The sequence below is a fragment of the Necator americanus genome, chromosome I, assembly GCF_031761385.1.
Source record: "Necator americanus strain Aroian chromosome I, whole genome shotgun sequence".
Classification (NCBI taxonomy): Eukaryota; Metazoa; Nematoda; class Chromadorea; order Rhabditida; family Ancylostomatidae; genus Necator; species Necator americanus.
This window is the reverse complement of record NC_087371.1, coordinates 12,307,799-12,324,231: the sequence shown is the minus strand read 5'-3', so window position 1 is coordinate 12,324,231 and position 16,433 is coordinate 12,307,799. Positions and strand designations below refer to the sequence as shown.

Sequence of the window (16,433 nt, the reverse complement as noted above, 5' to 3'; positions counted from 1 at the left end):
TACAGATAGTGCCCCACTATAATTACTTATTAATTATTAATTACAGACACTGCTAGATAAGTACTAGATTTTCATAAACCTCAAAAAGCAAAGTAAAACGGTGCAACAAGTCAAAGATTGGGAGAATTCATATGGTCGAAAACCAGCACGATTCTACTTTCAGTCTACTCAATGCAGACAAGCTATTCACATAGTCATCTTATCACTAGTTAGATACACTCAAACAGAAGATTGAGCCAGAAAAGTTAGGCTGGAAGTACTCAGAAATAGTTGCCCACCAACTACTGCATTAACAAAAGAAGAGAAAGGATTGATCCTGGCCCCTTCAATCCCTCGCCTCAATCCAAAATCAGTAATTTCGACGCACTTTACGTAATGAGTCGTGGATTGGCCTTCTTGTCTCTTTAAGAAGCACACAAATCACGCGCTATACCTCGCCACCATCATTGCGTCAATATGATGGTGAAACAGCAGCAATCCTATCGATTATCAAAAGATGCAGAAAAAGTGGAACGAAATAAAAAAAAGAGCGTGAAGAATAAAATAATAACTTCAAGGATTTATAAAGAAACAATTATAAGTACTCGAAGTAGGATTTACAACCGCGTCCTTGACAACCGTTGCTCACGAAAAAAACCAGATTAACAAGAAATACTTCATTGAGATAACGAATGTATTTTAAAAGACTTCCGAAAAAAAACCGAATCGATATGGAAGACTACGTATTAGTATTTGCAAATAGTCCCCTGAAGGAGTTCGCTTTCCAGTTCTGCGGACCTGAAATGGAAAACCCTTTTACGAAAATTTTGAACAAATCATTATTATCTGTCTTTAGGCAAGGTTACAGACAAGCAGTTCAGATTCGATGGAACAAACACTAAATAGGTGAGGAGTTCACTGAGAATCCGAAGATTTCTACGGTTCTATTACTTTTCTCATAACTTCTCCTCTTCTCCCAATGTTATGAATATAATTGCCACTATGCTACACATGTCTGAAAAACTGACAGATATCCAATCTATCTAATAACTACTGTGCTGGTGCTAAATGGGTCAGCTAAACTTCTCCAGACTTTCCTTTAATCTCTGTGCCAATACAATTTCATTCAAATGTGTGGGAATCCATTCCTTGCACATTTCGTTTTAGCTACCCTCATATCGTGTGCCAACCCCATCTCTGAACCTAAAAACAGCCTCAAAGTCGTCCCCCTACTTTATATTCCGCATTATCGACCAGGTGGACGACAAATAATCTGCGAAGCTGCTGTTGCCAGCGGACGCCTCGTCGCTCAAGTCGAACAAAGTCATCCGCCTCACTCCTCCCCTTTCACCACTTTTGCTGCCGCAAAACATTGTCGCTCAACGCCTAATTACGCACATCTTAGCGGCAGACATTTCTGGAACAGATGCTTTGTATAGTTGCTATGGACCATAGGGCAACGGCTGGACCGATACTTGTAGATGAACGCTAACACTGTGTTCGTCGCATTCATTCGTCACAGTGATTATACAGACCGTGAACTGAAGTGCAGCTGCGGTTTACGTTCCCATTTCACGTTACGGCTTTTACGTTCAGTATGTTTTCTAGAACAGTAGGAATTAGAATGATAAACCATAAACACTGTAGCTCAACCACACTTATTTTGATGCATTCTGATGGTCGATTCCACTTTCCATTGAACAACCCTAGATTTTTAACCCATTGACTACAGGCGCTTTTTTTTAAAGAGTATCTGGCGCCAACCGAGTTTTGCTAGCCATATTTGAACAAAGAAAGAATAAATATATAACAATAAACCCATTAAAAAACTTTTAAAAAATTAGAAGATCATGAAAAATAACTGTTGAGAAGTCGCCATGAAAGACTTCAGTGAAGTTTTATTACAACGATGGAACAATGTACAAAAGCAAACCACACTATTCCCTCCGTAAACAAGAACCCTCGAAAATCATCCACAGCAGATTTAGCTGGTGTCACTTAAGATGTACAGTTTTTGACTAAATAAAATTACCAAGAATTCCAGTAGCTATTCAAGTCGCAGTAGATCCCTCATATTAAGCAATCACATACAGAAGCCTATAGCTATCCTTTATTACTGCTATTTTCTCACTCAATTCAATCCCGCTTTTCTTAACGAAAACATAAAGGACACATTATATTTGCGCAAACGCGCACACAAGCTTCCTTGCATCACACAGCAATGAAAAAGGAGATTCCACGAAAACTTGACGAGCATCGATCAATGGTGCGAACCTTAACGCTCTGCACTACATACACAAAAAAAAATCAGTGAGATATACGAAGTACATGCAGTTTGCTTATCTCCACATGTTCTGTAATGCATACCATCCAAAGGACATAATACTAAAGCGCAGAAAACAACAGGAGCATTTTTACTTTTAGTAGGGGATTGGAAATTCTCAAAGCTCTATCAGCTTACATTAATACCGGTAGCTTCAGTTGTTAAATGATCTTGAGTCTTAAAGAAAATGGAAAGGCCCCTGAGTGCAATTTCGACAGAATTTTTTAATGGACTTTCAAGTAAGCTTTCATTTTACTTAATTACAAACTTCTATAATTTAGAAAAAACCGTCTGCGTTATCTAACACCGGAGTATTTGCACATAAATTATGGTTGTGTAACCAAAAATTTGGAATATTGTATCTAACCTCATTTGTGGCCTCATAACCACAAACTTTTATGTTCTGCTGAGATTGATCGTACAGCTACAGCTAGAAAGTGCTCAAACAGTTCTAGTGTATGTTGATCAATTACAAAAGACCGGTCTGTAATCACGTTCTCTGATAGGGAAGAATTATAATATGATAAAATATCTATTTTTCTCTTAACTTAGCCTAGAGAATCCTTTACCATACCCCATCATTCCTATCAATGATAGAGATATTCCACTTAATGTGCTGTGTTACTGTTGCGGTTCTGGAAAAAAGTTTCAGAAGATCCTCTCACCCAAATAAATTATCGATCAGATTTTTGTAGGTTAATCACATACAGAATAAGGTGGTTAGGAAGCTTCAGCCACAAGGAATTCAGCCCGACTATTCAGCAATTCCAAATCTGTTCTCGACCAACCAGCACTAGTCATACTTCCATATTGGAAGACAAAAAACAAATGATTGAAGTTGCTCTGTTAAGGAGTCTGATGAAATTGTCTTAGAAAAAAAAATCCACCACAACTTCATTTAATTCCACTAACCAATACGGAGGTCTCAGTGAAAGTGATGTTGCGGGGAGGAGGGGGCTCAGTAGTGCCCTAATTACTGGACACTCTATCTTACTTTTTTCTCATAGTAACATTAGCTTACACGTCATGGATCTCCTTAGTGCCCCGACTGGTTCAGTTATTTACTTTCAGAAGTAACGGCCCCACTGAGTGCGCCTTCCCCTTTAACTACATGTTACCCGTGTCTCTTCGTTATTTGCTTACCCAGACAAAAGAAACAATTTTCAGGTTGAATTCATATGACATAGTGGAGTCCCTTAGTCAAAATCACCAAATCGAAACCCTCGTTACTGTTAACCCCTTTTGCAGTGATTTGCACTGCAGTTCAAGTTGACCATGACCGAACAGGCTGACATTCATCGTATACCAAAAATCGATCACCATCACCGCATTCCAGAAATGCTACTTCGAGCGGGGCTAGTTGAGGTGTAGGTGGAGACGTTCGTGCGGAGAGAACATGAAAAACCACACCGAAACATGGAGTGTCGTTAGTTGAGTCGACGCAAATAGAGAGAACGGGTGTGGTGGATGCGCAGACATCCTGCGCAAGTTCTCGTCGGTATACATACACAAACACATATAGGCTCGTCATCAACGGCTGTGTGAGCACTGCCTTCCTTGAAGGTTGCTTGGAAGTGGATGTTGGACGGAATGTACTTAATATGGATGTCAGACAGATCGTCTGAGGTAAGAGAGTGTAGACGTTCGGGCGGTTATGGGTTAGGACGTCTCGGTAAGCACCTCTGTAGGTCACTTTTGACTGATCGACAGTTAAGAAATATGTAGCAATCTAGCAGGACTTGTTGCTTCTGCTCCCATATAAGAAATGAGTCGAACAGCGCGAATGAGGGACTCAGGACCTTTCGAATGAGATACATCATACCAAATGAAGTAATAGGAAACTCAGAATTTTCCCGGATTTGTAACAGTCAGATGAGGCGCTCAATGCGGGCTATCCATATAAGTGACGGCGGAAAAGGTCTGCAACCGTCAATGTGTGTGTCCCCTGTAATTCCACCGCAAAGCAAAGCGCCAGTCTATTGATCGACATCACCTCGGGTGCGTGTGTATGTGTGTGCCAATTTCAAGGCATTCTCCACCCGCTCCAGCTAAGACAACACTTCTCCGGATGGACTTCCCCGACCTGGTTGCTGACGTCATCAGCCTCTCAGGATCAGTAACACTCGTTCGATAAGCCAAGATCAGACTACCTCCACGCTTCGCTCATACCGACCGATCTGTTTTACCTAGTTGAAAAAGCTCAACGAGGACAAGTTCGTCGCGACCGGCTAGTCGTAAAATGGAATCAGAGGCGACAGATGTAGAGCTCTACTGCACGCTCGAGGATTCTTCGGCAGTTGGTGGACGATCGGGCTGATTCTCTAATTTATCGTCCGTCTGCTGTAGTACACTTCATAATGTCTACTCGATGACGGTGTTGGATAACTCATGTAGGACCAAGGATTCAGAACAACAAGATGAAAGCGAAGAAGCCACAGGTGCGTAAAACATTGCTCTTTAAAAACAGATCTAGCAATACTTGCTTTGATGAGGTCACCCAATCAATTTTCAGAGCTTAAAATCTCGTACAAAACTACTATAATCGGTAAAAGCTTCAGAGTAAAACCTTCCTTCAACTTCTTTCCTATTTCATCCTTCGATCTTCTCTTGCGAAATCAAAAGCTTACCTTTCTCTTGTTCGTGGATCAGGGAATGTTCATTCAGGGCCTTTTCTATGGTCATCCTAAATTTCTTCAACTCACTCTGAAAAAAAAAAAGGATTTTGAGCGCTTCACAGGTAGAACGGCTGTCATCACTTACTTCGTTCAGGAAGCGGCTATCAAGTCGTAAGATCGTTCTCGTGAGCCAATTGTTAGACTCTTGTGGAAAACACCTACACCTGAATTCTACCCACAAATTCAAAAGGACCCTCAGAAACTTACGAGAACAGAAATTTCGCCAGCTTCAAAATCTCAAAAAGTGTTGATCCCTTTAAAAAAGAAACCAACCCACATGCAACGCAGCCCACCACCTTCAAGACACGGCAAAATAGTAAAAACTTACGCTGTAGCCTTGAAGAAGCGGAACTTTCACTAGCAGCTAGTTACCTCACATCATCTTAGTTTGACATATGGCACCACTTCTAGGAGCCGCAGTCTGTTCCTAATAAGCGACAGCAAGCTGGTATCGAACAGTAATAAATTACTTAATGTAACCTTAAGCACCACTTGCTACCAGTTCTTACTTGCGTACGATACTATTCCAGACTTTCCAATATTTGTCTATAACTGGACTATCAATATGCATTCAAAACACAGAAGAAACTTGAAGTCCGCGCTGCTAACATGAGTTGTGAACATTCGGAACAGCCAATTTTTGGCTGTATCGTACAAAATTTTCTTTTTTATTTCGGACGTTCTCATCCCTACCACCTACCTCGACTTTTTTCCATTTATAAATGCTACCTAAGAGACTTCTTCTTAGCTATGATGGAGCAGACGAGAAGAGTTTTCTATGAAATGGAATATTTCAGCAGGAAAAAAGAATCTCAAAGTCTCTCAAAAAAGAAAAAAGGGTGATCATCCCACATTTTCGTTGGAAATCAAATCCTGAAATCACATCCAATAAGCCATCTCTTCAGTGATCTTCGGAATAAAAAACCAAAAGAGAGGAATTAATTTTTGAAAAGGTTTCTATGTGCTGTTGAGTCCGACCTGGTTTTCATGTGAGGAGAAACGAAATTTCACCACAATTTATTGACAATAAAACAGTTCTTTTCAACTGTAGAAGGCAAAAGAAGTACAAGGTTACGTTGACAACTTATCTTTGCGCTGTAAATACCAGTTAAAGCTGGAAACAGTTCATAAAAGTCAATAAAATCTAGGTTTCCCGGATAAAAAAATGATCTCAGTTAGTAGTACTATTGAAGAATCTAGCGATTGCAAAACTCAGGAATGTTCATTAATGAGCAGAGCAACAAGCGAGCAAAATAATATGTAATCGCTCTTGAGTAGCGCTCAACTGCTTACGTGCTCCGCCGGCATTCCAAATCTTCCCCATGAATCGCCCCTCTCGGCCTCGGTCCACCAATCATGGCTGTCCGGGACTCCCCTCAGATCCTCGGGGTCCGCGCCTGTGTCCCACTCAGCCCTGTCGTCCTTCCAATCCTCCAAATTCAGTTCGATCCGCGTCACACTTCCGCTATCCATAAGCACATCGAATTCCCGCTCTAGATCCTTATCTCCAACTATGAAGTCATCCTTGAGGAACTGCAATCCAGACCTAGTCCTTCGAAATGTCGTCGCACTTTCCAGACCCAGAAGGGTAAGGTGTTCTACTAAGCTTATGTTGAATTGAGGCAAAGCCTTTAAAAGATCGTGACGAAATCTCTCTTGCTCCTCGGACGCGAACAACGATTTGGGATTTTTGTGAAACACGCGACAATGTGTGGAGAGATTGAACACATCACGGAGGACATCCACAGCATTCACAGTAGTCGGTGGGACGAGAAATTTCGACAAGTTGTTGAGCAGTTGCGTCTTTAAGGCCATAGCATCGGTCATCTGAAATGAGAACCAGAAATGTGAAAAAGGGGGCTAATTAGTTTTAAAAAGGCTAAAGAAACGAATAGTTTCTGAAAGGCAAGGTTTCAGATAATCAATCCAGAGAAAAACGCTGTCTTTGAACCCAAAACTATGAATAAAATAGATATTTCATATAGTCTAAATTTGTCTTCTCTAGAACTTTAAATTACTCTGGCAAGTAGCCATAAAAGTAGGCCAGTGGCTAGTCTTCGTTATTTATTTATTTTTTGCGTTTAGACTAATTTGACGTCAACAGATCTCAAGGGTCTCAAAACGTCTTTACACGGGAGAATAATGGTGGTCACGGGCAGTACGTGCATCTTCTGAGCTAGAAAAACACTGTGAGTGTTTAGATGCAATCATAGAAGAAAAACAGTCCGAGGAGTAATTCTCGCCCACTACAACAACCATCCATACATGTGTGCCGATTCACAAGATCACTCTTGAGCTACAAACGAAATGTAGTAATCTGCTATTGCTACGATCATTCCTCTGCCTCAGTACTTCAATGTACAACCTTATTTTCACAGTACTTTGTTTCCTCTCTCTGCCAGAAAAAAAGAGGCATAAATCTACCTCCAAGTTTTGGCTGTGCGCGGTTCTGCTCCTATCTGTAACAGACCTGTGTTCTTCGTTTTATAATAATCATTCCAGTATCTAACATTCTTATCACTCGAATTCATGATTAATTCTGTAATGTGACAGTTGTGACCCCATCCTTCCTCGGGAAACCGTTCTAGCAATTACCAATTTCTTCACATGCGACTACCCACCCGCGTAATGTTTCTTCTTTGTATTGATTGCCTTCTTCAGCTCTTTAATGCCTCTTCCATCAGAATTTCTACATATCAGTGGTGTGAGAATAATATATTTTCTGTTTGCTTTCCACAAAAAAGACAGGTCACGTCTCGAGATTTCTTTTAAGAAAATTGTCTTAATTTATCCACTAAAATACAGAACATTTTCTTTAAGAAGTCACTCAAAGGAACTTTTCTGATGGATCACGTTAAATTCCGTGTGTCGAAAATTACGCCACTCTTTTGAAGTATGTTCACACCTTTACAAACAAAGGCTTTTCGCTGCTAGTAGATGTGGCAGTTTCACGATTTAACCACAACTACTCCATCAAACTAGTCTTTCGTCGTTAGAATCGAGTATTCCTCGCCCTCCATAAATGAGTTGTGATAAATGATTCTCATTGACAGATGTTCGACCGGAATAGCTGTGATGTTCGACGATTCTCTAGTCAGGATCTCACATGAAAACATTTAGACACAGCAACACTAGTTTCTTCTCCTAGGTTCTCGTCCAATTCTGTCCAAAATCACGTGGATACAAACTTACACTTGGAAATGAGGTTCAAGAAAGCAACACGAATGGTTGACATAGCTAACCAAAGCAAAACGTCCTATACATTTGTTATTAGCATTAACTTACAAGTAAGTCTATTTCAATACCACCTTTGAAAAAAACTTTCTTACCTAGCCTTTAGAAGTGAGTAATCGTGATAAAAAAAAATAAGACAATTCTAGAGCGGAAGAAGTTTACCCACGCCAACACATCCCCGCCTCATCGTTGGAATAGAGAACCGAGAGAATGTTCAATTGATGAACTCAACAATTGGTTGAGAAATTTGATGGAAGAAGTGAAAGTTAGTGGGAGGGAAAGCGTCGTTGATAAACTAATAGAAAAGAAAACGAGTAGAGTCGGTAAGCATTTTCTGATAACAAAGAACAACTTAGTAATGAAAAAATACACTTGATTTCTTTGCACAGGTCCGTCAGGAATTCCATCACTTCAATAAATGGACATGGATAGCGCCCTCATATTTAACATAGGAGCAAGACAATCATGTGGGTGTACTCTCAGATTGATATTTTGAGTTAAGAGTGAGCTACGTAGTATGTTCACGAGTAAACTTAATCAAAGAACAGCTTAGCCCTAATGCTAAGACGTAGGTAAGGTGGAGATAAATCTCAAAAAGTAGTTAAAAAGTACGAACTAGCATGCAAACAACAACAAAAACATTTGCAAAAAGTACGTACAAGACTTACCTCTTGTCCACGATTTCCAAGTAGCTCCGGTGCCAAGCGAAATCTTAAAAGCACACTTAGAAAATGGAGTAGATTTCAAAGATTGCAGGGTCAATCGAAAGAAAGCCAAGCCGATGCTAGCAAAATCCTTGTTACTTTCAAATTGGGAGTGGATTAAATATAATTTTGCTAACATTGTTAGAAAAAAAGTGAATAGAATCCAATATTCCCAACTAAAAAAACATCAGCAATCTTCTTTTCAGTCTAGCTTTCAAACCCCGAACAGAGCAGAATTGTTTGGCAGACAAACTACTTCATGTACTTTAGCAAGCATAAACAAGGTCACGTATATGGTAGAAGTAAAAAGTCAAAAATCACCAGAAATCGTGCCAAAAACAACATGCCGTTGGAACACATTCGAAATTAATTAAAACCTGAAATAATGGAAAAACTAGAGAGAACAGCGTCAACCCACCTTAAAGAAAACCTGTGTTCGGCAACCAGGAGCTGACTAACTTTCAAAAAGGGCAACGTTTATTGTTAACAGATTCCTAGATAACGATTCGATGGAGAAATGAGTGACGCGAATCCTGCGTCCAATAAGCGCGCGCCGTTGCGAACTTCCTGCGCCCGGGCACTGGCGCGCGGCTAGTCTCAGGAGTTTGAAAAATATAATTCTCCGTAAATTCATCTGCTTGTCGTGATCGCTTCTCTTGTAGGTAATTGACTTGCTTTAACCCTCATTTTGCTTGTTTTATGTCTGGGTATTTAATAGCTACTCTTACTAAGATTTGCAGGACCAGAAAGGTGCAAGGGATTCGTAAATGTTCGGGCGAACTTTTTGTTGATGGTGTTTATTGATAGTCATTGTGAAGATTTGCACTATTTCTAAGGAGATCTTTGCTTATTTACCTCTAATAATTCTTCTTGCTAATGTCCACCTGCTGATCGCAGTCCCTCTTATTTCTGGCTGCTACTTCTCTTCCTTCTTGTGCTTTTTTCCTTTTTGTCTTTTTTGCCTTCTGCGTTTTGCTTTTGACGCACTCTAGGGAACTGTGTTGCTAAGGAGGGTAAACGGCTATTATATGCTGATAAAAATCCACCGTTTACACTTCCGCTGAGCAGCACCATAAATGCCAGTCGCCTGTCAGCTGTAGAAGTCAAGCGAACAGCGTTATATTTAGTTTTTTTTTTCTTTTTTTTTTGTGGGATGGAAAATGTGATACAAATACTTCGATCTCACTCTGGTCACTCAAGTTTTCAGTTTCCATAAATCTTGTGTCTTCTTATTGAACATCTCTCCGTACAACTTCTTATTATTTTACTGCTTTCACCCTTCCCTAGTACAGTAGGGAATTTTTTCTTCTAAAAGCAACTTTTCTAAAAACCAACAACAGTAGAATCTTTGGTGTTGAGACCTCTTGAGTCTCAAACAGGGTTTTGAATTTTCGCAATTTTCAAGAATGGCAACAAGAACACAACATCCACCTCACGGATCTTAATTCTTTACACCACAAATCATGTAAAGTGAATTTCATTGCACGCACCTGTGCGAGGAGTTCTCTCTTTCGACAAATTGATGTCTTCGATACATAGGTTTGAAGGAGGCTTGACATCTTCGGAGACAATCCTGAAGGCTACATCCTTAAAGGCATCACCTCACGAATCTGAGGTGGTGCAGATTTCAGGTGGAGTATTCGTATACGGGATGGGAGACTACGCAGAGGGGGGTGATTCCGTTCATTTCTTCCTAATTGCCGTAAAAAACGGCTCGGAAGATACGGCTTCATTCGTTTTGGCGCACTATTTTGTACGAGAGGTTCGATTGGAGCGCGCCAGTCTTGTGCGGCGCCGCTTCTTCCGGGCCGTTTTTTATGGCAATTAGGAAGAAATGGACGGAATCACCTCCCTCTCCGTAGTCTCCCATCCGTCTCCGTATACGAATACTCCACCTGAAATCTGCACCACCTTAGATTCGTGGGGTGATGCCTTTAACCTATCAACTAGGGGAAAGATCTCAATCTTCAGAATTTCCACTACAATCCCAATACAGTTTACACTAGGACTATTCACACCGTCCAAATTCGTCCTATTCCAGTTCTTTAAGTGTTTGATTAGGCATATAATTTTGTAATAATGAAGCTGACTCTCGTTCAAGTGAATTTTCTTCTAATTGTGACCTTGTTTCTCGTATTCGACCTCAGTTCATATGTTGCAAGGAATAAATGGACTATGACTAAATCGCATACAATCCAGCGTGATTAGTTGTGTCTCATTTCACAGCTGTTAACCCTAAAATGATAATGTCTGTATGATTAACGTCTATTAGCGGTGAAAACTAGCCATGTTATGATCAATAACGCAAGTACAGCATGATTTTATGAGCTGTTCCGTCCCTTTTTTCTGTGGTTACGGATTGCAACAAAGCAATCGACATCATTTGTACAAGTTGTTATATCCGTACCTAAGCATTGTCCCCGTTCATGTTGCAGTTCTCTATGTCTTTTTTCTCCTAGGCAGGAAGATTGCCGATTGTTTTGTACCGCACCTCCTGAACTCTTGCACTAATGAGCTCTTCGGTATGAATTCCGCTGCATTTCTCGAGTTTTTTTTTCCATTTTGCGGAAGTCCCAACAGTTCGTTTTCTGCAGTTCTCCGCAGGTTTACGACCTATGAATCGCCAACGATGGTCGAGGTTTCGTTTGTCCGTTGCGAATGTTTATCATGTCGTTTTATTCAAAGGAAAAGATCGATGTGTGTGATGTGCGTGCAAGTGAACACACTCGCGGCGGCCATTTCCGCACCTCAACTCCAGCACTATTGTCAGCTGAGTTGGAGTTCTTAGATCATCTAGCATCCATCTTCTAAGTCTCCTCATCCACTGTGTTTTTCGTTGACTTTAGGGTCTGAACTTTTCAGAAGTTGGCTAGGTTTAGACAAAGGCTGAAACATATATTATCCTACAACGGTTGATTGAATTTGTACATCCTGTATTCAATTCCGAACGGACGTCTATACCTGATTACTCACTGATGGTTTTCTCGTATTAAGGTTTGTTGCGTTCATTCATATACATCCTAACATTAGCAAAAGTATCCTGCGCTGAAATCAAAGGATGTGTACTGATTTGCGATGAAAGAGTGGTTAACTTCTGATTTGCGGCGAAAGATTGGTTAACTTATTTCTTTCTACCCATGAGAAAAAGCAGTAATAAGACACAAACCTTTAAAATATAAGTTGTTGTAAGGCAATTAGAAGTTCAGAACAAATTAGAATAGGTTTACGGGGAACTATCAGCAGGTGGAATAATGGGATGAATCTCCTTACGGATCTTATCCCGCTTTTGAGTGATGATCCAACACAGACTGTCATCCATAAGTGAAGGTTGGATGAGTCTTGAGATAGCTCGAGGTATTCCATCGGTGCTTTTTGTGCTTCATTCGGGATGCTGCCAGTCTACTGACCTCAAGGGGGAAGCAGTAAGACTACAGATATGGAACTTATGACTGCACCTGTGGACAGTACCGCTTTAGACAGATCTGCTTTGTCTGTCTGAAACCGTACTGATAAGAGGTATTTGTTCTTCCTCGTATCAGGGATGAAGTTGTCGGTTGAAACACTTGCAGTTGGTCTTGAGGATCTCTGTGCCCGGAAATACGGGAAGTGTATTTCACGATTATGGTAGGGATCACGTTCAATTTCTCTCACAAAATCAAAAAAAAGTGTGTCTGTATACCCTTGTGATTTCGTTGAACAAACTATGCAACTTATTACGCCCAAAAACGTGTTCAACTCCGTCAACGCTTAACGTCCGCAATGCAACCAATATAACTCAGACGGAAGGAGATGTCTTACTCACACAAATGCATACGGGTTGTCGATTGCTCTTGAACTCCATCACGTGATAAGTTGCATATTCGAGGAAAAGGAGATGCAGAACTTTACTGTAGATGCGTTTTTTTAGATTTCTGAAACATTGGGTAAATTTAGCATGAAACGGCTTTTTTTAGTCCCACTTTTTTTTAATATACAAGGAGGGGCGGTGTAGCGCAGTCAGTAAGGGGTTCCACTGTGGCTACAATTGATCGGAGGTTCGAATCCGCACTAGTGCACAACAAGCTTTTCACCCCTCTGGGGTCGATAAATTGATGCCAGACTTGTCTGGGAGGATAAAAACCACTGACTTGACACATCGGCTAGCTACCGCAATTATTTTAGGCTGCACGCGCGTTCATAAACCTCAAACGAAGTCTGAGTTGATTTCGAACGCGTAGGCGCATCCCCATAGGAATTGGTTAACGCCGTGCACTTTATTCGTTATAGTAAGAAAAAACATATGGCGGCCTACTAAACAGCGCAGTAGAGCCATTCCAGGAATGGGAAGCTTAAGTGCTAATGAGGGACGAATAAGCGTTGGAGAGGAAATAGTGTGAGTACAATCGAATCAAGCAAATTTTAATCTAGCATAGCTGGGTAGAGCCAGAGCTGCAATCGTTTTCAATCGATACCGAGGCATTTCAATATTAGCAACTGCACACGCTAGTTCAACTGTTAAAATGTACCAGATATCGGAGATTTTGGAGTCGATTGTATTTTCAGAGACGTCTAGATAAGAATGTGAGGAACGGCCCTGTCCAGAGTTAGCTGAAGAAAAGGACATGTACTTTCGGATACAGTATGTAAAACAAGAACATTTGCGACAACATACCTCACTATCAACTCTGCCCTGATTATAAGGTCTCGCCAGAGAAATAAAATTAATATGATACTTGAATTCCACATTTGTTTAAAAGCGGCATAACATAGGTTGACAATGTTGAGATCTCTATACTCAAAGAAAGCGCGGGTTACGGCCTTGGCGATCGGATTTCCCTACGAGGCACCTACCAACGTGTCACGTAGACGAGCGCACGCATCCTGCAACTAACGGAAGAGACAGCGTCAGCAGCCCACTGATTGTTCGCTCTCTCGCAGACTCTAACCGTGAGCCTGCATTGCTTGAGTTTATTCTCATCGTCTACACTGCTAACGCTATCTTTTCATGGAAAGACTCCAACTTCGTCAATTTCGTGGTATGTAGGCTCTAACGTACCCAAGGAGAGATGAGAAGATGGGCAGACACTAAACGGATATTTTTGAATTCATGTTGATTCAATGATAAGTTTCGGCATTCGTGCATAACGTTTTGGATTTTGTTCTCCTGAGTTTCCAAGCATTTCGCTAGTTTTGACTTCTGTTTTCTTTTTCAACCTTCGTAAATCAGTTTTCTTTTTACTAATTCAAAAATATTTGTGTGATTTTTCTGTCAAGGAACTTTAATAACTTATGTGGGTTTGCAGTAGGTGGAATTGTTCCAAAAACTAGAAAGCTTCACGCATGCGGCGAATTTCAGATGCAAGAGGTTATTCCTGACAAAAATGGTTTATGAATTGTGATTGTAACTGCGTGCAACGCAAGGAAATAAAATGGGTGATATAGTCTATCATATCAAATGATTAGGAATAAACTTGGATAAAAAATAGTTGTTAATGAAAGCTGTATTTCTATACTGGTTACAACTTTTTATTTGATTTGCAAGGATTATTTTCCATCTCCTAGCCATACGTTTTAACATCAGTCTTTTCTTTACTGGATCCGTGCTCGAATGTTTTGCATATGGACGTTTTATCGCGGCTCTCTGACTCCACACTGAGATCAGTTAGCTGAAATGTGTTCCAACTTCTGGCTTCCTATTGTTGTTAGCGAGGTTTTATTTTCGTTTATCTAAAGTCCTTTATGACAGTTTACTCCACCTGTATGCAATTTCCCAACAAAAGGAGTTTTCCAGGAGGACAACACATGCATTTCACTCTTTCCAGGAACTGTGTATCTGCGTCTACTATGACGGGCGTTTTGAGAGGTAGTAATATGTGGCAATATGGTGTTTTGTGTATGAAGGGCTGTGTTTGTTTGTCGCCCTGGATCCGCTTCGCAAATGTTTGTGTCCTCCTTCTCGATGACTACGACAAGTGTCCAAATGATTTTTCGAATTTTCTGCCACTTTACAGCACTATTCGCCAGCTGAAGAGCTGCTCGTTTTGGGAGATTTAAAGTCAGAGATTGCGATCGACGAGTTGGTTTACGCGTGTCCAGCTGTCGTTTCCAAGCGATTTGGGGTCTTGAGCTTTGATTCAGGTGTTTTGAAAGCGTATTCTTCATTTACATGATACTAGAGAATATGGTGAGACTACCGCATTACTCATAGTATCCTGGACTTATGACATCGAATGCTTAAAATAATCCGTTGTAAATAACTACACCACTATCAGCTTTTATCCCTGAAGATCAATAGATGATTAATAGACAAGATCGGTGACAACCAGATATGGTAGTGTTGACCTTGAGCTGGCAATTTAGCGGCAATTTTCTCTGCAAAGAACGTAGTTCGGTGCTGAACATCGACATTGTTGGATCATAACGAGGATGTCGGGGATTTTCCTTTCTGCGGATAAAGCAGGTTTTATGTATTGAATTGAAGGATTCCTTCAAGTAGGGAGAAGACGGAAGAGAGGAACTTGAAAATTTTCATCTTCTTTTCTTTCAACTTAGAGCTCTGTTTTATGGCTAAACGATTTCGAAACTTTTGAAACTGATCTTTTCGAAATCTCTTATTTTTACATCTCTTAAAGGTTTCTACTAATATATCGGAAAAATGCAGGATTTTTTTTTGATGATTTCATAGTACAAGAACCGGTTATCACTTCTTTTCTAGATAATCCAAAGCTGATGTGTTTAGCTGCTTGGACGTGATTGCTGTCTGCTGCCGATTATCTAATTTTCTTCGTGTTTTTCCTCGCATGGACAATGGAACATTTCGACTAGGAAGCTCAATATTTTTCCAAGGGAAAAGTTTTGAAGGGGACCAGTTCTCGCAGTGTAAAAGAGCTACGTAGATATCGTCTCGGCCATTTTATACTCACCAAATTTCTGGGAACGTTTTCGCAGTATATTTTCTACAGCAGATTGCGTTGGAAAATCAATTTGAATTTGCTTCATTCTGCTGCAGGCATTTTGAATATTTTGGAGTTTCAGCTTTTGATGTTCACAGGCGAAGGAATAGAAAATTGGTTCTAAACTATCCATAATTGACTATGGCCATAGGAAATTCTGGAGTAAAGTTCATGCTTCCCCAGACACAACTTCCTGCTGCAGTGTTTTCAATGCTACCTTTTTCTTCCCCTGTACCGTGCCTTTCACTCAAAGTTGTCCACGGCTGTATTTTCACAGTATAACCGAGGAAGTAGGTTGCCATAGAGAAATGTGGAAGAAGCGAGAGTGCCGCTGAAAACATCTTTTGAATTCCATTATAATCGCTCAAGCGTAAACAACACAGCTTTTCAGGTCAAACTTCAGAACTGAGTACTGGAGGTGAGCGAAGAATAGCCTCCAGCACTCAATTAGATCGTTGACCTAGGTGTTTAAAATTTCGTATTAACTCGCAATTCTTTGCACTTTCATAGGATTTGCTTCGAATTTTATGATATGATTTTCTGGAGTTAGCCGTTTGTGCAGTTTTAAAAATCTTCTTAATTAAAG

The 16,433-nt window shown here is 40.5% G+C and overlaps 1 protein-coding gene across 3 annotated transcripts; it reads right to left on the bottom strand.

Annotated features, from left to right (window-relative positions):
• Positions 1-718: 718 nt before the first annotated feature.
• Positions 719-10,474, bottom strand: RB195_005262 (uncharacterized protein; the record flags this gene model as incomplete). 3 transcript variants are annotated; one of them, XM_064177647.1, is made up of 8 exons in its annotated part: positions 719-777; positions 4,930-5,005; positions 5,063-5,135; positions 5,185-5,231; positions 6,271-6,804; positions 8,880-8,922; positions 9,334-9,365; positions 10,406-10,474. In XM_064177647.1, the coding sequence occupies 8 exons, from the start codon at positions 10,472-10,474 to the stop codon at positions 719-721; spliced, it is 933 nt and encodes a 310-aa protein (XP_064034769.1). The 3 variants fall into 3 exon arrangements, with proteins under 3 accessions (XP_064034769.1, XP_064034771.1, XP_064034770.1); XM_064177646.1 differs by lacking the exons at positions 5,185-5,231; positions 6,271-6,804; positions 8,880-8,922; positions 9,334-9,365; positions 10,406-10,474 and adding an exon at positions 5,487-5,548 and having other exon boundaries at positions 5,063-5,141; XM_064177645.1 differs by lacking the exons at positions 719-777; positions 4,930-5,005; positions 5,063-5,135; ... (2 more) ...; positions 9,334-9,365; positions 10,406-10,474 and having other exon boundaries at positions 6,259-6,804.
• Between the last annotated feature and the right edge of the window lie 5,959 nt (positions 10,475-16,433).